This window comes from Vipera berus (assembly GCF_964194415.1).
Source record: "Vipera berus genome assembly, chromosome: 1".
Taxonomy (NCBI): Eukaryota; Metazoa; Chordata; class Lepidosauria; order Squamata; family Viperidae; genus Vipera; species Vipera berus.
In genome coordinates this window covers 65,731,795-65,756,048 of record NC_138202.1, presented here as the reverse complement: position 1 = coordinate 65,756,048, position 24,254 = coordinate 65,731,795, and the positions used below count along the sequence as shown (strand labels likewise).

Below are 24,254 nucleotides of genomic sequence, written 5' to 3'. Positions count from 1 at the left end.
GCGATTGCTGGGGAAGCACACATCAAGCATAACCTAAAGCCTTGCTGATCGGAAACCACCCGAGGCTCGCAGAAGACTTGAAACGGCATCTGTGCTAGGAAAAGGGATAGGGGAGAAAGGCATTGCCTCGCCAAGATGTGCGAGCTTCGGTCCTCAGCTTCACCATGCCAGACACACCAGCACAGAAAAAGGGTTGTCAAGTGTCCCACTTGGAGACATGCTGGTTGCGCCTACTAGAGGGAAATGAGCAGGCGGCATGGGTCCTATCTAGGCTTTGTTTGTGGTTTTGGCTGTGCAAACGCGCTGAAAGGGGACGGGCGCGCAGTGGCATTGAAGCGAGGGGTGGGGGGGGGGAAGCAAGAAATATGGGACAACGGATTACCAGATGCAGGCAGCTTTCCCCCCGCCCCCATTTTGCCATGATGTGTGCCCCTCTGGAATGAGATGCAGACCTGAAACGTCAGACGGCTTCTCCGGAGTCCAGACATTTAGTGGAAACACAATGGAAACGGCTCCGCTTAGAAAAGCAGGTGCGAACTGCGTGCTTTGTGCGGCGAAGAGTGCTGGCTTCGTGCGGAGGTGACCGTTAAGTAAGAGGGAGGCAGCAAGACACCCCGCCATGGGCTACAATGCAAGCTGGGCTTCAGCCAACGCGAGCGAGCGCGGTCCCTTTCAGGCTGTCAAAAGCTTGGACGCATCCGGTGCTCCTCAAATCGTGGGAATCAACCGAAGCGCCCACGCGGTCGGGACGTCAGAATACGAGGCATATCGGGAAGAACAAACATATCGACATTTTACTACCGTTATGCAGGTTGTCATCTTAATAGGTTCTCTGCTAGGTAAGTAAACACAGTTGCAGGGTGGGTTTCCCCCCCCCCCTCCTCTGAAGTGGTCTTGTTTACAGGACTGACTGTTCCAAGGGCTATGGGCTGAGGTCTACAGGAGGTAACGCACAGAAGGAGGAGAAAGAAGATCATTTAGCAGATTTACACATAGCACAGTTCAATATGATGCTGCTTCCTAGATGACAATATGCTGTGCTTTGGCCATCAGAGGCTGCTATCTTCTGCACAGCTGGCCTATTTCTAATAAAGGCAAAGGAAATTACCCAGCTAAACTCTATGCAGGATGGTAACCTAAGTCTTTTTATTTCTGAATAGGGATGAGAGATAAGGGCTTGTCCATAGTTATTTAGAAAGCTTTATAAAGAGCTATAGGAGTTTGTTATAGGAGTTCCCTATCAATGCACTACTTCTGCTCCTTGTTCACATTCTATGCATCTGCAAAACTTTTCCAGTGGCAGGCCAGTTGCATAATGAGAGTCTTCCGCAGCATCCCATATTGTCATGATCACTTGTTCTAGACAGAGAAATCACAAACTCGAATTAGTTCTCTCCTTGGTTGAAGCCAACTCTGTGGATCACGTGTTCAGGATTGCTACCTTTCTGCAGAAATGATCTCTCTGAGTTTTTCTATTTGTGTGAATTATATTTAAGTCCCTGGAAAATCTATATGTAATTATATTCTATAATTCCCAATCCAATCTTCTTGTATGCAGATATGTGGGATGAACATCTGAAGAATTCTGTGGTGTTCATGTTTGGATGTTACTAACCTTTATGTTTACTTATTAGAAAGTAAGCATAATGAAAACATTCCAGCCAATCTTATTGTGAAATTAATTGAGGGATTATTCAAAAAGAAAAATAGTTGAGGATTTTACTGAATTTCTAATAGAAAACATAACCCAAAAGAAAGGCTGCGGGTTCTAGCTTGTTTTTTTTCTCAATTGGAGGTAGAAATGTTTGATATCTTAATATATGACTTTTAAAATATGCTTATTTGATACTAAAATTACTACACCAAGTTTAGTAAGAATCACTACTTATTGATTAGTTGATTGTTGTCTTAGATAACAAATGGTTTGGTCATTTAACCTCACGGAGGCTATTAATACAGATGATTCTTTTGTCAAAGTTCTTTCTAAGTAATTCCTTTTAATACTGTTTAATTTTTAAATTAAATGGCTAGGCATGTTTAGACAAAGAGTTCCTACCTGCATGCTTTTTGGAGATACCTGGAGTTTAGAGGAAAATCTGCTGTTTTCTTTGAGCATCTCTGAAGCTCAGGCAACTGCAGTTGTAATTCTCTGCTCATATCCAGTGCTTTCTTATTAGATCAAAAGATTGTGGCTTCTAGTATTATGGAAGTACATTTGTGAGTCATAGAGTTCCTAGTCGTATCACTATATTATTTTTATTTGTGTGTGATTTTTTTAAAAAAAACACCGTTAAGATATGTTTATCATAGTGTCACATTTTGTGTTTTATATAGTGTTATCTCTGTGTTTTCAAGAAAGATTTCTGCTTTGTGATGCTTCCAGGTTATTTTGCTTACTGAACTTTTACATATCTTATTGCCTCCTGTGGCTGGTATGCTTCGTCTCTGCTCTGAACTGGATCTAAGTTAATGTTACATGAGGTTCACTGGTATTTTATAAAAGGTAACTGCCCTGAATTATTCCTTGTTACACAAGATGTAGAAATATAATAAAACAATTCAACTTGCAACCATGATTAGAAATCAATTTGCAAACTGTAATGTGGACTAACTTTGCTGATGAACATATAACACTGTAATGAATCTCTATCAGTCATCAAGGTCATGGTTGTCCCAAGGTCATGGTTGTCCCATGGTTGTCCCAGTCATCAAGGTCATGGTTGTCCCAAAGGTGCTTTTCCAAAAGGCAACTGGATGTTATTTTTCTTAAAGACATTTTGCTTCTCATTCAGTTCTTTAGTCAGAACTGAAGAAGCTTCTTGGATGAGAAGCAAAACATCTTCAAGGGAAAAAAAAACAAAGTCCAGTTGCTTTTTGAAAAAGTACCTTTTGGACTGTAAAGAATCCAACCCTGTAATACTATGAATACCAAAATTTTTAAAAAAGAAGAAAAGGGGGATTGTTTGAATGAACAGGAATATGGAAGAATACATGAGTCCGTAGAAAATTTCTGGATTTAATTGTTTAAAAATATCTGGGTGATTGTGTAGCATTTTCTACCATAGGATGTTATGCATAAAAATATGTAATGCCATGTATTCTTCCAAAGGTGATTTTTCCCCCAAAAGGCAACTGGACTTTCTTGAGGTTCTTTTTTCCTTTCTTTGAAAACATTTCACTTCTCCTCTAGGAAGTTTCTTCAGTTTTGTTGCCTTTTGGAAAAGCACCTTTGGAAGAATACATGGCATTAAGTATGGTATTGTGGTTTGGTATGCTGGTCTGACAGCCGCGGACAGGAAAGTATTACAGAGGGTAGTGAGCACAGCACAAGACATTGTGGGCTGTTCCCTGACACCACTGGATGACATCGCCAGGGCTCGTTGCCTTGGAAGAGTGAGGAAGATTCTCAGGGATGACTCACACCCTGGACGGTATCTCTTTACTCTCTTACCATCCGGTAGGAGATATAGGAATATAGCCAGCCGTACCAACAGGCTGAAAAATAGCTTTTATCCGTGGGCTGTTAGGCTTTTAAATGGGACATAATCTTATGCAGAATTGACTTGGGAGGCCGGTGTGTGGTGTAGTTGGTTCACATGGTGTGGTAGGATGGAGGGTTTGTTGTCACTGTGTGTTGGGGGTAGAGAGCACGGGGGGGGGGAGGCTCAGCTAATCTCAATGTACACATGTTGTACTTTGACAATAAAGGTTTATTTATTTATTTATTTATTTATTTATTTATTTATTTATTACATGGCATTACATGATCTGGATGATTGAGAATCTCCGTAGACATCCTTGTATTCTTGCCTTTTGTCTGAAGTAAGGCAATTTTTTTGTGCTTTTAACTAGGTTTCCTATCTTTATACTCAAGTATAGATAGTGTTTGCCAATTATTATGGTAATCTATGATAATTGGGTAATCTGAGGCCTACGTGTTACCTCACCTCTCAGGAGGGCATTCAGATTTAAGACCTCTCTGCAACATTTACACCGAAGGAACTTTAAATAATGGCTGAAAAGGAATTTTGGGGAATTAAATACAAGTATCCTACATTCATCAGTCTTCCAGGTAATGCAAGCAGAATCAAAGAATCAGAGAGTTTCCTTTAGAATTAGCAACAAATTAATAATCTATAACGACTTGAGCTGGAGCAAATTAATAATTAAGTACAAAATACAGCATGAAGAATAAAATGCAAATCAAATGAAACCACAAATATAAATAAAAAGTAAAATGCAAGTCAAACTGATGCAGAATAGAAACAGACAGTGACATTTTTGGCACAGACAGTAATCGTCTATAAAGAGGAGCCATCCTTCTAAGACTATAAGCCATTTTGAGGCTGGATATGTTAAATCCATTCTGCAGCCCACATGAATGGCTGTGAGCATTGTTTACTGAGCTTTTGTATCATTTTGCCCAGTTGGTGTCTCCCCTACTCTGCACTAAAAGACTTGAAACTGTGTATTGATTTTGAGTTATATAAAGAAGTCTTGACTTGTAGATGAAGAGAGCATGAATAGTCAAATGGCCAGTTATCCATGAAGGGGCTCAGTTGATGCACTAGCTAGATCCGTGCAAAGGCCGTCTTGATCACAGCTGCCATCTCTTCTTCCAGTAAGAACTGAGAGTCCAAGAGAACCTCCAAACTGCACATCATTCTTAAATGAGGAAATTGAATAATCTGAGATAACTTCATCTTTGCATACCATTGAATAGCATCTATACAGAGCTGATGTTATTAGCAACGTACGAACAAGTTACATACTGAATTGACATAGATTAGCTGTGGATGGTTATAATGAAATATGGCTATCAATTATTGACGTGTGTGTATGTGTGTGCGTGTGCGAGAGAGAATGTATCTGTCCTATATGTTGTTTCTTATTTTAGTTGGTTTCTTTTTCTTTCTCCATAATTTGTACTGTATATTGCTTATTTTTGTTTGGCTTTATATTGAATTAATAAAGCAAAATAAACTGGAAAGGATAAATAGGATACAGTGAATGTACAAAGGAATTAATTTATAAAAATAATTAAATGGGGTTAGGATAAATGTGGTCTTTATTCAAAACATGGCCATTTTTTTCCTTTGACCATACACAAATGGAAAATGGCTATATATAACTCTGAAAAGATATTCAGAGCATTTTTTTATATCAAATCAGATTATATATATATATATATATATATATATATTTATATATATATATATATATATATACATATATATATATATACATATATATATATACATATATATATATATATACATATATATATATACATATATATACATATACATATACATATACATATATATACATTACATATACATATATATACATATATATACATGTTTTCGTAGATTCTCGCGGGTGTCTGTATGTGTAGGTCTAGAGTCTCGGGTGTCTTCATCTGAAGATGAAAGGAACGCGGGAAGAAACCCGAGACTCTAGACCTACATATATATACATATATATACATATACATATACATATATATACATATATATACATATATATACATATATATATATATATATATATATATATATATATATATATATATGTATATATGTATATATGTATATATGTATATATGTATATATGTGTATATATATATGTATATATATATGTATATATATGTATATATATATATATCAGGTTTTGAAGCCCAGGTCAGGATTAAACAATCTTTTTGAGGGGTAACCTTCCATTGCCCTACCCATTCTTTGCTGATAATAAGATTGGTATAGGTTAAAACATGTTTTATGCTGAGTATTGAAAATATGCTTCTGCTGGAGGAGGGGGGGGATGCAGTTTGTGGATTGTAGTGTGTCTAGAGAGGCATGAGCTGAATGTTTGCAGCCCTTTGGGTTCTGAGATCAGTTTTAGTTGCAAAATAGCTAATTACAGCATATTTAATGCTTAGCATACCTATTTTGCATCATTTTGTGGATTGATCCATCCCAAATTGGTCATTTTCCACAATTTATAAATTGAAAAAATTATCACGAGGTCTACAGGGACTAAAGAAAGTAAGCCACGTGTAAGCAGCTGAGTTTCTGACAAAAGCGATATGCTCAAAGTCAAACAGAAAGAAGAAACAATTTAAATTTGAACTAATAAAAAGAATTCTGCAGAATTTTAGGTTGCTTGATTACCTTGAGATCCGTTTAACCAAAAATAGACTGCAGGGGGAAAATGGAGAGTGACATCACGGGGAATAATAATAGTGTTCATCTGAACATAAAGAGGCAATAATGACTCTGAATGCACTTAGTTTTTCCATCTTGTATTATGCATTTACTGACAGGATAGAAACTGGCAGTCACTGGCCGATGCTGGTACTTTTTGGGGTTGTTGTTGTTTTTTTGCCAATAACGGCTTTTCATTGAATCAGCCAATGATTGGATGAAGGTACATGAACAATCACGGTCCTGTCTATAAAACATCTATTGACTTTCATTCTCAGGGTATCTTAGTTGTTGCTAGAAGCTTTCAGGTCTTTTTGTGCACTTCCTAGAGTAAAAAATAAGCTGCAAGCTGGGACATCTGAGTAACTGTCAAGGGAAAACAGGAGACATCAATGGTCAGGGATTCAGCATGGTTGGGTTCTTCCATAACAAGTTTCTAGGAGATAAAGCAGCTGTAGAACATGACCTGTGAAATCCCACTTTTTAAACTTAAAATTTCTATCTCTAGAACAAAACTGTCTATTTTAAGTTCAGCCATATCATTTTTATGGCTATGGTTAGAAAGTTGCATATATAGTGTGACTTTAATCACACTAAATAATATTGATCATTTTTCATCAAAAGACACTTCATAAGCAGAATCCAAACATATATGGTAATACTTTTCTAAAGTCTATCCATGTACTTTACCCATGTATAAGCCCATCTGCAGATAAATAGACCCTTGACTTTTTAACCAAAATAATAGGACAATGCACCACCTTTGGATAAGCAATTGTGAAGATTAAAACATGAAAATAAACTGCAAATTTTTAAGAGCCCTCTTTATGATATCCAAATGCATATCCAGTGAGGCATTAAACTAAGAAGCTGGCTCCCCAGAATACAAGCCAAAATCTGGCAAGCAATATTAATGGTCTGGCTGAGGGTCAACTTGGTGACCATGGGATTGCTCCCACTAATAGCAGTGGACAGTCATAGATCATTGAACCCAGTGTTTCTTAGCCTTGGCAACTTTAAGATGTATGGACATCAACTCTCAGTATTCCCCAGCCAGCCCCCGAGAACCGCAGAAAAGTTTTTTTTTTTCTCTTTTGCTTTATGAATTGGGATTAATTCTTGTTCCCCCAGTGCAAATTTCCTAATCTAGGTGGTCTCCCTCATGATATACAAGATATGAAATATGTGTATTTACATAGTATCTTAACTTCTCCCTACAGGATAAGTATCAGTTTGGTTTGTGACAACTGCTGGCTTAAATCAAGAAAATTTTACAGCAAAAGAATTGTCTTCCTTTGATTTTATTTATTTATTTATTTATTTATTTATTTATTTATTTATTTATTTATTTATTTATTTATGGGACTTATATCCCGCCCTATCTCCCGAAGGACTCAGGACGGCTAACAACAATAACATATAATAAATACAGATTGCTGAAGCTATCTCACGTCCTCATGCATTTGAGTGTGTTTGTTTGTTTTAAAGAGAAGTGTTAATCAGACTTCTCCAGCATCATCTTTGGGTTATCTAACTGAGGTTTCACACAAATGCAAGGCACTTAACTGGTGCCTTCCTTGTTAACTGGCACATTGCCTTCAAATGGTCATTTACTACTCAGTCCTACTGCCATTTCTCATTCACCTTTAATTTGCTGAGCAGCAGGCATTACAGTTTGTTCCAGGCTTGGAATTCAGATTAATTGCCTTTTCAGATTTCCAAAGGCATTGTAGGCAGCTATCCAAACTTACAAAGCTGTGAAGAAGTGTGAAATAAAATATAAAACAACATCTACAGCTTCACAAGGAACAGCATGCTGATCCTCAGTTTTCTTTTAATCTTAAGGACTTTTTGTTCTCTTTTCTAGGGCCTCCTGAGCGCAGTACGTTATGTTTTGTGAGTTTCACAGGTATAATATCAAGACCTTGCAGATGGCAGGCAACAACCATTGGTACTCCTTTTGGGGTAGATCAATTTTAAATTAGATTTCTGAAAATAGAGCATCGAGCAGAGTAACATAACAAAAACATTATAGACTGACCTCACTATGTACAAAAGGTTGCCCATTATGATATCTTTAATTCTGTCTCACAGAAATTGGGCTTTGCTAGAAGCTGATTGTAGATTCCCCATTTATTTTCAGAATTTAGACATCTGAATAGAGAGGATGAACTAGATGTATTTTACTCCCTCCTTCCTCTTTGTAAGGACCCAAGTATACTTCAAAACACTCCTGTTCTACCAGGCTGACCTGGACTGACAGGCATTTTAATTAATTATATTTAGAATTTTTAATTTTTTTTAAATCTTTAATTTTAATTTATTGCACAGATGATTTCAATTTTATTTTCATCTTGATTTCTGTACTTATTATATGTTTTGTTGTTAGCCGCCCTGAGTCCTTCGGGAGATAGGGTGGGATATAAATCCCATCAATCAATCAATCAATCAATCAATCAATCAATAAATAAATAAATAAATAAATAAATAAATAAATAAATGTATTACAATTGCATGTCATCAAGGATCAAGAGGGTTACATTTGATCACGTTATTTGGTAGTGGGAGAAAAACCGTCTTCTTTTATCCTTTTCTTCACATCATGCCAATCCTGTACCTGTTTCATTTTTACTCCTTCAATAGGTCCACTGAGATTCAAAAGACGGTCTATCCACATTTCCAGCACACTTGGTGAGCTGAGGTGTTCAAACACATCATACGTACACAGCACAAAGCCCCAACAAAATATATTGCAACAGTTATCGGGAAACTTTACAGGCGCTGCATGACAGACTATAGGTTTTGAAGTGGCATGTCAATAAAATCTAAAACATCTGGTAAATTCGGGCTTGGAGGCCTAAATAAACTGAATTCATAGTTTGTATTCTAAAAAGCCTATTTAATAGCACACCAAACATATAGGGACAGAGTACTGTAGGGAGAGTGTTAAAAGAGCTAAAACTCAAGAATGAATTGATACTAGAATCAACATATAAGTCCTTAGAGAATAGAATTAGAATACCAGATTTTCAGTGAAATTAAAGTGTTTAATGGGTAACAAAGAAAAGATAGAGCTAATCTATTCCTGTTTCAGATAACTTTTTATTCCAAGGAAAGGTAATGTGTCCCAGATTATGAGGAACAGAATGAAGAAATACCTTTTAAAACTTGAAATTAACAAAAGCATAGTTAGGGAATGTTTTGAATTATTTTGAAACTCAAGATCCAGATCAGTAGCATTTTAGGGTTTTGAAGGAACTGGCAATTGGTTTGGCTAAAACCTTATGTGTTAATTTTGAGAACCCCAGAAGAATGGATTAAATGCCAGATGTCTAGAGAACAGCATATGTTAACCTTATTTTTAAAAAGTTGAAAAATTGAGGGAATTAGCAAACTGGTATGTCTGACATTAATATGCTGGAGAGCACTGTAGCAGGATTATAAATGGAGTGATTTGTAAGCACTTTAAAAACTATTTAGTGATTACTAGAAATCACCAAATTGTCAAGAGAAAACTATTATTAGACTATACTGATGGTTTTTTTTATTGTTATCTATTTACATAGTAAATTATGGGATGCTTTAAAAGCAATATATCCTGATTTCAGGAAACAATTTGACAAGGTATGTCATAACATTCTAATTCAGTGTAGATTGGACATGATAATTACATGGATAAATAGGTGCTCAACATGCATGCTTAAAGAGTTTTTAGCAATATCTCCCTATCAGGTTGGACTGCAATAATGCATTGGATATGACAATGTTCAGTTTTTATTTTTATTAATGGTTAGAATGAAGAAGAAGGTTAGAATGCTTATCAGTTTAATGGGGGGATGCTCAGTGAAGTGGGAGAAAGTAACACCCCCCCAATTGTTCCACCCAATCCTTCTTCTATGGCTGTAAATTTCCTAACCTAGACTGGAACCTCTGTTTAAAAATACAGTAGCTCAAGTACCTAAGACCTATCAGCAGACAATGACAGCAGGTGCTATTCTTGCTATTGTGATTATTCATAGATGGATAGGTATATTCACAAGAAGGGGTGATATTCTGGTGATCATTTGGAAGATGCCTTCTCTAAATTGCACAATAGGTTGGGTGCAGAAAAGTAGCTGCAGAAAAAAACACAAAGATAAATGCAGCAATTTGCTTGAGCTGATGGGCCCTATACATGTCTGAAGCCTCCCTGGCTTGTCACATGGGGAGCAGCCAAGACCTCCAAGGCTGTAGCAGGTTTCTATGCGCTGGGGCCCTGTAGCCTTCAACAGGCCTTCCAGTGCCTCCCCCATCCCCATGAGCTACCCTCACAATCCTTATCACAGACTTCGTCTGCTTAACAAAGTGCCAGGATTGCAGTCATTGAGCAAAGTGGTTACATGATGTCTTCGACTGCTTTGCTCAGTGACCAAGATTCCAGACCCAACTGTGGTCATAAACTGAGGCCTACCTATAGTCTATCTATACATTATTATATGAGCAACAACTGGAACGGTCACGAGTTTGCTTTGCTTTCTTTAGGGAAATGTTTTATAATTGCTAAGAAACATATTTTTCAATGGAGATATGGTATCCTTTTTATGGGATTTCCTCACCAGAGTAGCTTACCCAGGTCCTAAGAGCGTTATGATTTTAGTGTACAAATAATAATGTGTTTACTTGTAATCTGTTCTATTTTTATAAGCTTTCCTGGGATTAATAGAGCAAGACCACACCTGGAATACTGCAACCAAGATGTTGTGACTTTGGGAAAACTTCAGAGAAGAGCAATTAAAATGCTCAAAGGCCTGGAGACTAAAACATATGAAGAACGGCTTCAGGACTTGGGTTTGGCTAGTCTAAATAAAAGAAGAAACAGGGGCAACATGATAGCAGTATTCCAGTATTTGAGGGGCTGCCACAAAAAAGAAGGGGTCACATTATTCACCAAAGCTCCAGAGGACAGGACAATCGTTGGAAACTGACCAAAGAGAGAAGCAACCTGAAATTAAGGAGAAACTTCCTAACAATGAGGACAATTAACCAGTGGAACAGCTTGCCTTCAGAAATTGTGGGTGCTCTATCACTGGAGGTTTTAAGAAGAAACCAGACAGTCACTTGTCTGAGATGGTATAGCTTCTCCTGCTTGAGCAAGGGGCTGGACTAGAAGACCTCCAAGGTCCCTTCCAGATCTATTCCAACTAATTTTATTCTAAACTTTTTAATGTGGATGCTCAACAGAAATATCAGCTGGTAATGTTGATAAAATTCATTACTCAAATCAGTAGATAGGAAGGTGAACTAAAAGGATATAATATTCTGAATGTACAGGCAGGTGAACAGTTGTTCATATCTACATTATTGCCCCAATAAATCCATCAAACTAATCTTTTACTCATAAATTTAATTCAAATTAAGCATGTATTCAAGCACACTCACAAGAAGGATAACATTAGAAAGAGCAGGTGAGAGATGTCAAAACAGAAGATGAATTATAAGAAGTTTTTGGGGCTATGTATGCTAGACATAGAAAAATAATTGTTATTACATTGTGATACTGCTGAGCCCATAAATATCAACATCTTCTGCCTGGTAGCTCTGTCTCTTACAATAGCCAAGTCTTTCTATACCTCTCTATCTTCTGATGCTCTGTCTTCAGAAGGCAGCGCTTTCAAAAACTAGGTGAAAGAAAACATTTGATCTACATCAAACTCTGCTGGTTGTTCAAGTGACATTGCTGAGGTTCAGGATTCATGGAACATGTTATGTATGGGGGTTTAAGAGATACAGCAAGCCGCAGCATAGCTGATACCACCAGGTGGCGCTGTACCGAAACTGCTGTGGCCGGTTAGTTTTCGGCGGGAAACTAAGGTTTAAACTGATTGGCTGAGAGCGTACCTGGCCAGGTATATAAAGGTACAGGTAACCCCTATTTCCCCAGTATAGTTTCTACCACCAATAAAGAACCCCTATGCTGTACTCATCGGCCTGGTGTTTTTCCTGCGTTCCAGAACCCACTACACAATAGAACACCTCCTCTTAATTATCTTCCTTGGTCAGTATACCACTACCAATAAAATAAAATACCAATTACTATATTCCTTTATTGATTGTAGGCAGGTGTTCAAGGGAACTATCCTCTTTCTGGAGATCCCCTGAGTATCTCCTTCAATGGTTTTATTGAAATATTATTTAAAATATTTAAAAAGCATTAGAGACAAAATAGAGCCCAGAGGGATATCATATGAGCCATTTCAGGGGATAGGTTTGCCTACAAGATACATTTGAATACATAAGAGATAAAGACTAATTACAAAGCCATTCCCAAATTGCTTAGGTGATCTAACTGGTATCTTGCTCAATGGCTTCAAAAGTCATGAGAATCAAGGAAAAAAAACAGAAGCATGCTCCTTAGTCAGCCCCTTGTATAGATGGATCAATCAATCAATCAATCAGAATAGAGCTGGAAGGGACCTTGGTGGTCTTCTAATCCAACCATCTGCTCAAGCAGGAGACCTGATACCATTTCAGACAAATGACTGTCCAGTCTCTTCTTAAAAACCTCCAGTGATGAAGCACCCACAACATATAAAAGCAAGCTATTCCACTGGTTAATTGTTCTCACTGTTAGGAAGTTTCTCCTTAATTTCAGGTTGCTAGATCAGCTATCAGATTTACCAAGGTTTTGTTTCCTGAAATCAGCTTGACATGGATCAAAAAAATCTGTTTCTTCTAGTTTGCCTAAAGCTAAGACATTATTCACTCTCAATCACATTATCCAATTATTCAAGGTTATAGACTGGCCTATTATTTTGTATCTCTGATGAATCCAGATTAGGCTTATTAAGAAGAGGTCTAAACATTAGCTTTTATGAGAGCTAAATAAAAACATAATTCTCTCATTACACTTGCTGTAGAATATTCACCAAATTAAATAAAGCAAAGATATTGGAAGCACAGTGAAGGACTAATAAAATTACTTGCATCTTAGCAGTAACAGCTGCAACAATCTAAGAACACTCAGGGTAATGCACATAATGAATCTAATTAAATAAATCTATATATTTTATTTTTATTCTTGACCTGTATAATAGTGGGTAAAATGAAACCAAGGAAGAAGTTATTCAATTTTTATGAAACTTCTTAGCTGCAATCTTTTCTTGAACAAATTATAGATATTAAATCTACAAGAACAGAAAAGCTCCTGCTTCAGGTAGATATTCCACTTAGTAGCTATATATTGAATTCTTTGCCCCAGTGTTATTAGAGATCAGTAATGATGCATTTTAAAATATTTTCTTGGTGCCAAGCTTAATGCCATTTTTTTTTGCATTTATACTTTGCAGTACAAAAAAACTGGCTATCAACAGGATATTTACTTCAAAATCACAGTGGCTGACTGCAAAGTATCACCCAATTTCCTTGTAAAATATTAATACAAAAATTTTGACAGTGAATCTTGCACAGAGATAACTGATATTACCCTGGTAGTGCAGTGGTTAGAATGCAGTACTGCAGGCTACTTCTGCTGCCTGCTGCAGTTCGGCAGTTCGATTCTCATCGACTCAAGGTTGACTCAGCCTTCCATCCTTCTGAGGTCGGTAAAATGAGAACCCAGATTGTTGGGGGCACTATGCTGACTGTAAACTGCTTAGAGAGGGCTGTGAAGCGGTGTATAAGTCTAGTTGTCAAGTTTCCGACATGGGCTTTTCAAGTGACTCTGAGGCATTGTTTACCTTAAAAGTCCTTTATTAGCCTAATACACTGGCAAACGCTTGCTCGATATTGCTATTATCCCATTATGCTTCCAGCACAGCTTTGGTATGTCACCAGAGAAATTGTCTAGAATGTATAAGGGCACTTCAAATTCATATTGGAAGTGTGAACAAAAGAAGGGACAATTTATCATGTTTGGTGGATGTGTAAAAAACCCTGAAAAACTCATATATACTGATTCAGTGGATTTTGAAGATTAATATACAATTGAGATTAGAGGTTTTTCTTTGGAGATTGATGGATAAATAGTTGGAAAAAAGTTTGATTTTGTACATGATAGTTGCAGTGAGATTATTGTATAAACTAAGATGGAAAGATTCAGTACTACCCACAATGGAGGAATGGTTGGTGAAGGTGATGGAAGTTGTTGAGATGGCTAAATTGATTTTTTTGATCAGAGAAAAGACAGCAGCTACATTTATTGTTGATTGGAAACCCCTTATGAACTTTTTGCATTAAAATGAAAAATAATAATAATGTGATTTATGGTTTTGATGATGGATATAAGAGAGTCATGATGTAATTTTAGAGGAGGAGATAAATTTATATTTGTACTTACTGCTGTGAAGAAGATTGGAAGCTAATTCTTTGTATCTTTTTCTTTTCTACTTTACTTTTTTCCCCTTTCTCTTTAATTTCTTTCTTTTTCTTATGTTATATTTGTTTAGACTATATTTTATCTTCCTTCCTTAAAACCCTTTAATGAAAATTATATAAGTAGATAATTATACCATGGTTCTGGCACAAATTGGTTTTATAGAAAGTCACAAATCTTCTGATGATATTAGATTACTCACTGAGATTCTGGGTACAGGAAAAAGATGGTACCTGCAGTGATGGTCCTTTTGGTTGAGGAATATGTGTATATATTCCAGTAGAGATTTTTTAAAATCCAGTTTTATTTAAAATAGATTTTTTACTACTTGGATTAATATATGATTCTCCACTTTATTTGTTGGTCTTAATAAAAATTGAATTATTTCTTCAACCATCATATTGTCTTGTGAAACTCATCAAGAACGTTCTTTATTTCCTCTTGTTTTTTTTATTTGGCACTGGAATAATTGACATGATTTATTAGACATATGGAAGATATTTTCAACACAACAGAAATTAGAACTATTATTACATGCTGATGACGTTTTAAAATTTCATTTGTAACAATGAATTTCAAACTTTTGTATGGGGCCTGATTCTATAAACCAGTGGTTCTTAAACTGTTTGACCCAATTTCTCCACTGTTGAGTAACTTTATTATCACTCCTTCCCACACACACAGACTTTGTTATACATTAGCATCTTGGCAGTCCCATAGTAGATCTCTGATTCACAAACAAGCAATTAGAAATTGCTTATTCCCTGTTTCGGAACCACTAAATTAAACTTCCCTCCCTTTGACTCTGTCTATATACTGTTGGATTACCTAGAACCTTAGATTGAAAACTCCAGATCAGTCGGCTTCCATAAATTGCATAATTTCTACCAATATACACGAATTAGTATCTCTTGCCCAGTATTTTTCAAACTTGGCAACTTTAAGATAACTTTAACTTCAGTTCCCAGAATTCCCCCACCAACATTACTAAATTTAAAAAATACTACTTTAGACCAAATGTGCACACAGTCTGGATCTCTTGATTTCCATTTAGTGATCCAAAACAGACAATGATCCCCAATAAGCTTTCATACATTTCTGAGAAATCGTTTATGCTTAGGATTTGGAAACACTCTTGACACAAAGGCAACAGGTAATGAGTATTTAATCAGGTCTGATTATTTCTATGCTGGGGAAGAGATGGGGAACTTTTTTTTCCTATTTAGTATTCTTCCATCAAGGACTACTCTACTAGTCTCAGGGAAGAAGTAAACATGCCCACATTCTTTACTTTCAAGCAATCTTCATGTACAACTAAATTTAACTAAATAATCTTAAACTACCTGTCAAGGTCAATAAACAACATAGCGTGTATTTGTGAATATGTCGGAGTTCTTTGGTTCAAATAAGGGGGGGAAAATCCCTGAACAAGTCACGTTGCTTCAGAACTGGTACTAGGTTCTCATTTGTCATGCTAGACATAAAGCCAAAATGATTGAGTCATAGTTAACGATTTAGCCAAAGAAAATGATTTTAGCTTCACGAGATTATTGTTGCTATGGTAACCGTAGAGTAGCCTATGTTGTTTGCTCCCCTTTGAAGCTGTTGCTAATAGGCGAGTACCATAAACTTAATGGGCAGAGTGAGCTGGGGAGAAAATAATATATTGGCAGAGCTTGCTTTAATCATTCAGAAGATCTCTCCAGAGTTAAGCATTTTAAGGCTGCAGTCTTCTGCGCACTTATATGAGAATAAGTCGCTGAGCATAGGAAAGATTTAATTATGAATTAGCAAACATCTGCTTGTACTTCCTTTGTCTCCTGCTGAAATCTGTGAGGTTTTAATGAGCTTAGCTTTCCTGACTCTTGTGACCAGCTTTTTAAAATAATGTGATCTTTGTAGGGAAGAGCCCAAATGAAAAGGGGGAAAAATACCCCTTGGTTTTGTAAAATATCTATGTGACAACTTGGACACTTAAGAGAACTCATTGACTTAAGAGAAACTTCACTTCATATAAACCTTTGCTAAAGCTTTTTTTACCATATTGTGTTTCAGTCTCTTGTACTTCCCCCAAATTAGCGCTGTTGTATTAGGATTGTTTTCCTTACCTGTACTAACAGTGCTTTGCCCTAATGCCAAGCAATTTCAAATATTTATACTTATCATGAAGAACAGTGCAAGGAGGCAAAAAAGCAGCAACCCCAAAATAACCCATAATATATTTCCACTGTGAAATTCTTTAAAAAATCTTCATTAATACACAAGTATTTCAAAATTTTATCAAATCATTTTTGCATGCTTTGTAACATTACATTTAGGAAAAAAATCATTTTGGTTTAATATTCCTTTGGAACCATGTTTATTTGAGATAGTAAAGTTCTACTGAATTATCCAAAATCCTGCTTTCACATTGGTCCCATTTGTCTAAAAGAAAAATAAATCATAACTACCAATTATCGCCATCAAAAATGCTCCTCTAACATGATAATAATTTCCAAAGTTTTTTAGGCCAATAATCTCATATATAGCAGTTATTTTTATGAAAAAGGATAGGTAAAATGACTATTCAAGAATGTTTTCCCATGTTATCTAAAGGTATGATTCAGCCTAAAATGAGCATATTATTGGATAGAATAAATCTAATAAGGTAAACCTTTACAGACAATTCAATCAAGAAGACCACAGCTGATGTAATATAATGTAATACACAAATGATCCAGAGAAAATAACTGCTGCATCTCTCACACACACATGCACACGCACGCGCTCGCGCGCTCGCACACACACACACAGAGAGATGCCAATCTCACATATGGAGACTCTGGGTCACTTGCAGCATTAAAAATCCACAACATACAACTCCACTCCCCCCACCCCCCATTTGAATAAATTGAAAAAATATAGCACATATTGAAAAGAAAAACTCATAAATGATTTGACAACAAGATAATAAAATGCAAAGAAAAATAGATACATAATTTAACTGGCTCCTAATAAGCCATGATTTGAAATGTATAGTGGTGATTTGTCTTTTTCTTTTTTCTTTTTACCCAGGGCATGGCCAGATCACTGCATTAAAGTATTTTCTTCTTGTCAATGAGACAGCAGAAAAAAACAGGCTAGAATAAACCAAACTGCCTCCTTACTGGTCCTTACTCTGCCTCAGTATTCAGACCAACAGTGGATATACTTTATGGTTTTAATATGGAACAGCTAAAGGAAAGCAATCAGTGAATTTCGGTCTTCATTTCTCTTCCAATCAAGTGTTGCCTGCCAGCAGGAAAAGCAGCCACAAATGGCTCTCCATTAAAGTGTGGTGGGTTTGGGATGGGTGCATAAAACAACTGGTTTATCCACCTGAAAAAAATGTTTGAGTTCCTGGGCACAGGGGTCCTAGGAGAAAGTGCCAATCTATGTCAAAAAAAGCCTGGCTGTAGTGCAAAGGGTGGGTTGTAAAGTGAGGTGAGAGGAAGCAAGGACTCACAAGGGAACTCCATTCTTATTGGGCAGATAATCTGATAGGGTTCCATCCACTCTGGCTTCCAAGAGTTAAACCATGCCATCTTTCTGGATCATGGAAATGCACCTTCTCTGGAATGAGGATCCTCCTGAAATTCAAACAGCCCCCAACCCTTCTGGTGTTTTGGAGGGCTTTAGGCCTGTAAAGGTAAAGGTAAAGTTTTCCCCGCACATGCGTGCTAGTCGTTTCCAACTCTAGGGGCCGGTGCTCATCTCCGTTTCAAAGCCGAAGAGCCAGCGCTTGTCCAAGGACGTCTCCATGGTCATGTGGCTGGCATGACTAGACGCCAAAGGTGCACGGAACGCTTTTACCTTCCCATCGTAGTGGTCCCTATTTTTCTACTTGCATTTTTATGTGCTTTCGAACTGCTAGGTTGGCAGAAGCTGGGACAAGTAACAGGCGCTCACTCTGTTACGCAGCACTCGGGATTCAACCCGCCAAACTGCCGACCTTCTGATCGACAAGCTCAGTGTCCTAACCCACTGAGCCACCGCGTGTAGTGAGCATAATTGAAGCCTCACTCCCCCCGCCTCTTTTTTTTGTTTGTTTGTTTCTACCTGGGTCTGTTGTCTCTGCCATCCTTGTTCTTTTCTGTTTTATGCTATTTCTTGTTTTCATTTTTTTTAACAATTTGTAAGATGTTGAAAGATGCTGAGAGCCAGGTCGCATACACATTAATTAAATAGGAATGTATGGAATGAGATGCACCAAGTACAGTTAATATTAAACTGATCTATGTGTTACATTAACTGCCACTTTATCCAGAAATTAGGACATTTATGGAACATATTTTTATTGAAATTATAACTCAGGCTGCAATCCTATATTCCTACTAGGAAACATCATTACTCCTAGGGTGAGCAATGAGCAGTGCTTAATTCTGGGTAAATATCTACAGGATTAAACGTGATCCTATTCTGAGAAAGATAGCAAGGTATACAATTATGTCTGAATTAAACTGTAGTGCTGCTTGCTGAATAAAATGAAAGAATTAACTGGATCATTACACATGCCTTTCTTAATTTTCATAGTTTGATTTTTGTTTCTGTTCATCCAGGAAATGTGGTGGTCTTGTGGTCGACATGCAGGACATCAGTTTTTAAGTCAGTAACTAATCGATTTATTAAGAACCTGGCCTGTTCTGGGATCTGTGCCAGCCTTGTCTGTGTGCCTTTTGACATTGTTCTCAGTACCAGTCCACACTGCTGTGGATGGGTCTACACCATGATCTTCTGTAAAGTCATCAAATTCTTGCATAAGGTCTTCTGCTCAGTGACCATTCTCAGCTTTCCTGTCATTGCTCTGGATCGGTAAGACACTATGATTACTCACAGGTTATCTTTGAAGTTTAACATGGACAAATCTGTTAAATTACCTTTCCTCTGTTGTATTTTTCTGTTTTTAGTTTGTCTTATTTCCCTCTCAACTTAATATTTTTTAAAAAACAAAATTAAAAATAAAAATATTGCATACACAATTTTTAAATCCTTGCTAATTTAACCTGACTGGCTCTTTTCTCATATTCCTGATCCACTAATCTATCTATCACCCACAGAAGAAAGGAAGATAATCACACTTCTTTTTAAAGTACTTAGCAAAACATATTATGGATTCTAGGACTCAATCTTACTGTCTTGGAATCTCTAATAATATTGAAGGACACGACAGAAGTTCTGTATTGTTTTTTCACTAGCTAAATAATACTGGTTTTATCTATTCATTAGCTCCTATTACTAGCAAAGCTGATGCTGGATAGGTTGTCTTCTAATAATTTATTGAATAAGTCACAGCTAGCTAAGCTAAGGTTAAATCATACTCCATCGGTCAGACATGTCAAACACAAGGCCCGGGGGCCAGATCAGGCCCGTGAAGTGGTTTCATGTGGCCCGCGAAGCCATCCTGGAAACAGTGAGGGAACGGCCCCCACTGCCTTGGCCCTGGCCCAGAGACCCTCAGATCTGTCCCACTCCTGCCCAGGGCCCCATAGGCACCCTTGATGCGAACAATGTAGAGCTGGCCATGCCCACCCAGTAGGCCATACGCATTCTAGCCACGGCCACCCAGTAGGCCATGCCCACCCGGCCCTTGAGGGCAACCGCAATGCTGATGCGGCCCTCAATGAAATTGAGTTTGACACCCCTGCCATCGGTTATAAATAACAATGGTCTTATGCTAAGACCAAAGGAAGAAACTGTATTATGTCTTAATGTAACCTGTGAACTGAGTTATTGAGTACCATAGTGGAATTTTCAGCTCACATGCTATGTTTAGGTATTTTAGCAAATCTACTCTTTTTCTAATGTAGCAATCTTTCACTTGCATTAATGAATTGTGCAGTTTGGCTGGAACTGCTACATACTAAGAAACATGGTTAATCCAATTCTATTTACAAACCAGTTTGGAACAAAGAGATTATGAGATAATATAGAAAAATAGGAGTTTCAGGGTAAATTCTAATCCCATTTTTGATACAAATTAATATAAGCTGCATTTGTCATTATTTTATATAGGGTTAAATTAGGGGCTAAAAAGTGTATACAGTATAACTCCTTGACTTACAACCTTTAGTTTAGTGGCCACTCAAAGTTATGACAGCACTGAGAAAAATGACTGTTGCAGCATTCCCATGGTCACATTTGGATGCTTGGCAATTGGTTTGTATTTATGGTGGTTGTAGTGTCCTGAGGTCATGTGATCAGCTTTTGCAACTTTCAGACTTAGCAAAGCCAAGGGGGAAGTCAGATTCACTGAAGTCTGATTCACTTAATAACTGAGTTACTAACTTAACAACTGCAATAATTGACTTAATAACTGTGACAAGAAAAGTTGTAAAACGGGGCAAAACTCACTTAACAAATGTCTCGTTTAGCAACATAAATTTTGAACTCTATTGTGGTCGTAAGTCGAGGACTATCTGTACTAGATCTAACATTGAAACATCTTAAATCCTAGCATCTCTGATAATAGTTCAAGTTTAATCTACATAATAGGATAAGGAATAGTATTCTGTATATTTAACTATTGGGAGATGGAGTCTATTTGATAGAATAAGAAGGAATGGCATTTCTGTATCCCTTATAGATATTTCTGCTCTCTCCTCTGTTTTTTGGATAGGTACTATGCAGTCTTATACCCACTGCAAAGAAAGATATCAGATGCCAAATCACGAGATCTGGTGATCTATATTTGGGCTCATGCGGTGGTGGCCAGCATTCCAGTCTTTGCTGTGACCCATGTGTCAGACATATATGCTATATCTACGTGTACCGGGCCCTGGAGTTACTCTGTCGGCCATTTAGCATATGTTATCACTTACAACCTTACCACTGTGGTTTTACCAGTGACTGTGGTATTTCTCTTTATGATCCTCATCCGCAAGGCACTGAGCGCCAGCCAGAAGAAAAAAGTCATTATAGCTGCCTTAAGAACCCCTCAAAATACAATCTCTATTCCTTATGCCTCCCAGAGAGAATCTGAACTTCATGTCATGCTGCTCTCTATGGTTATGATTTTCATTTTCTGCAGTATTCCCTATATGACTATGGTGGTTTATCATGCTGTCCTGGATTCTTCTGATACCTCTGTATACTTGCTTCTCACTGCTATCTGGTTGCCTAAAATATCACTGCTGGCCAACCCACTCCTCTTCCTGACCATTAACAAATCTGTACGGAAATGTTTAGTAGGGACGATACTGCAATTACACCGAAGGTATAGTCGGAGGAACATAATCAGTTCTGGGGGTGCTGGGGAGGCCAATCTGGAAACTCATGCTCGTTCTGGCAGCCAACTCCTAGAAATGTTTCACATTGGGCAGCAGCAAATTTTCAAGCCCACAGAGGATGAAAATGAATCTAAATCTGTGGACCCCAATGAATACCAACAGGAGGAGATGCCCACAACCAGCTTAGATGTAGGACAAGCCCAAATCCAGAGGTCTGTTTGTCCCACAGTTGCAGATTCTGCTGCACAAATAGCACCAGCTTTCTCTACAGAAGCCGAATTGGCCAAAGAAAAGTATTCTACGCAACTGGGCTTTGGACCTTTTGAGTTGCCACCACAGTGGCTATCTGAAAACCGGAATGGTAAGAAACGACTTCTGCCTCCTTTAGGAAATACACCAGAGGAGCTGATCCAGACAAAGCAACCCAAGGGTAAATCAGAACGAAAAGTGAGCAGAAACAATAAAGTCAGCATCTTCCCCAAAATGGATTTCTAGTCAAAGAAGTTCAATATGATGAGAGAAGACTGCCTTTTTGCATATATGTGATCCTATGGATCTGTGCTAAACTGAAATTAAAGGGTTATTTTTGTGCCAGCTTATGTAAAAACTAAAACTTAAGTGTTCCTTATACACGGGTTTTGTTATGAACACGTATTTCCTTATTTCACAATACCCATTTTCCCCATTATATATAGGACAAATGGACTATTTTCCAAAGAGGTATGTTTGGTTCATTCTTGCCCTACAGACTGCTCCCTGTACTGTGATGTATAACAGGGCTTTTCAACCGGTGATACTCATACCACTTGTGGTACATTAGCATGTGGCAGGTGATACGCGGCCCTGCCCACCAAGTGTAGTGGGGGAGGGAACGAGCCAGTACAGGGCAGGACTTACTGTCAGAGAGTCCTCCGGAGCTGCACAGTGACTGGGGCGAGGCAAAGGCCCCAGGCTCACTTCCGGCTCACCTGAATGAGAAAGGAGAAGGAGGGGGCAAAGACAGGAGAGGTTATAAAAGGAGACAGTTTGGGTGGGAGAGGGAGAGAGAAAAGAGGTAGCCTTGGGGGGAGGTGGAGTCAGCTGTAGCTGCACCGAAGGGAAAGAAGAAGGAGGAGAGTGGGGGGAGAGGAGAGGAGATCAAGCAAGCCGATCTACAACTTCTGTGGCAGCCATCCATGCTGGCAGCAACAAACAGGCAAGAAATGCAACAGGGGAGGGGTCACCCTCCATGAGGAATGAAGAAAGGCAGCAATGAAGAAAGGCAACATCAGCTGGAGGCAAGGCACAGAGGGAGGGAGATGGAGAGTGGAAGGATTCTTATGTGCTTTTGTGACTTTGAAGTTCTGGGATTTGTGCAATGTGGGCTTTGTGTTCTTAAGGAGTGTTTGGCAATTTCTATTTGCCTGATGGCTGATGTCCCGTGTTAGCTTCTATTGCTCTGCTCTTAGCTTTAAGTTTTGCTGCAAGGGATTTTGAAGTATTTTTCTCCTGAATGGATTTTGCCTGTAGCATTCCTTTACTTATGAATAGAGCCATTTGGGGAGGCTACTTTTTTTTTTCTCCCTTCAGTGCTGGCTGCCGGCTCCTTAACTTTCCTTTGTAGCCAGTAGCTAATTCTTAAAGGGGAATGTGCCTTTTCAAGCTAGTTCCCTCAGCGGCTTGTCTTTTCTGTCTCTGGAGTCTTTTCTTTGTTTGATGAATATATGGAAGAGGGAAAATATGGGGGGAGGGGGTTCAAATTCTTCCTTCAGAAGGAGATGGGAATGAGAAAGAGAGAGCAGGGAAGGAGGGAGGGAGGGAACGAAGTCCCACCTCAGCACTTGGCCACCAGCAGCCCTGCCATTGACGTTGCTTGTCAAAAGGTTGCAGAAGGGGATCACATGATCCTGGGACAATGTGACTATCATAAATATGAATCAGTTGCCAAGCATCCAAATATAAATCACATGACCCTAGGTATGCTGCAATGGTCATAAGTGTGAAAAATGGTCATAAATCATTTCAGTGCAATTGAAACTTTGAACAGGTGTTTTGTTTGGTCATCAAGTTTTGGACACCTTCCTAGGTGGTACTTGAATATTGCCATATCCTAAAAGTGGTGTAATCGGTGAAAAGGTTGAAAAGCCCTGATCTATAAGATAAGCACAGCAAGTCTGTATAATTAGGGCTAACAAATCTGGTCTGAAAAGATTAGGATGAACACTAGAGGACAGCAAGGCAGCACAGAAAATCTAGAACCTTTGCTGACATTTAGTGGTGATTTGGAGTTTTGCTATACTTCATGCATGCATGTGCGCATGCATACACAAGATGTAGCATTTCAATTATAGAATTCCAGGGAAAGGAATTCAGTGAATATCTAGGAATGTCCATTCCTTGGGACTCCATGCTTTTATTCTCACATAAAAATCAAACAGAATCTTTTAGGAGCATTATATGACTTGGCGATTTGGGATG

General features: G+C 38.0%; 1 protein-coding gene across 1 annotated transcript; it reads left to right on the top strand.

Annotated features, from left to right (window-relative positions):
- Positions 1-619: 619 nt before the first annotated feature.
- GPR176 (G protein-coupled receptor 176) lies at positions 620-22,292 on the top strand (the record flags this gene model as incomplete). Its single annotated transcript, XM_081313876.1, has 3 exons — positions 620-839; positions 19,131-19,383; positions 21,188-22,292. 3 exons carry the CDS (start codon positions 620-622, stop codon positions 22,290-22,292), a joined length of 1,578 nt encoding a protein of 525 aa, XP_081170002.1.
- Between the last annotated feature and the right edge of the window lie 1,962 nt (positions 22,293-24,254).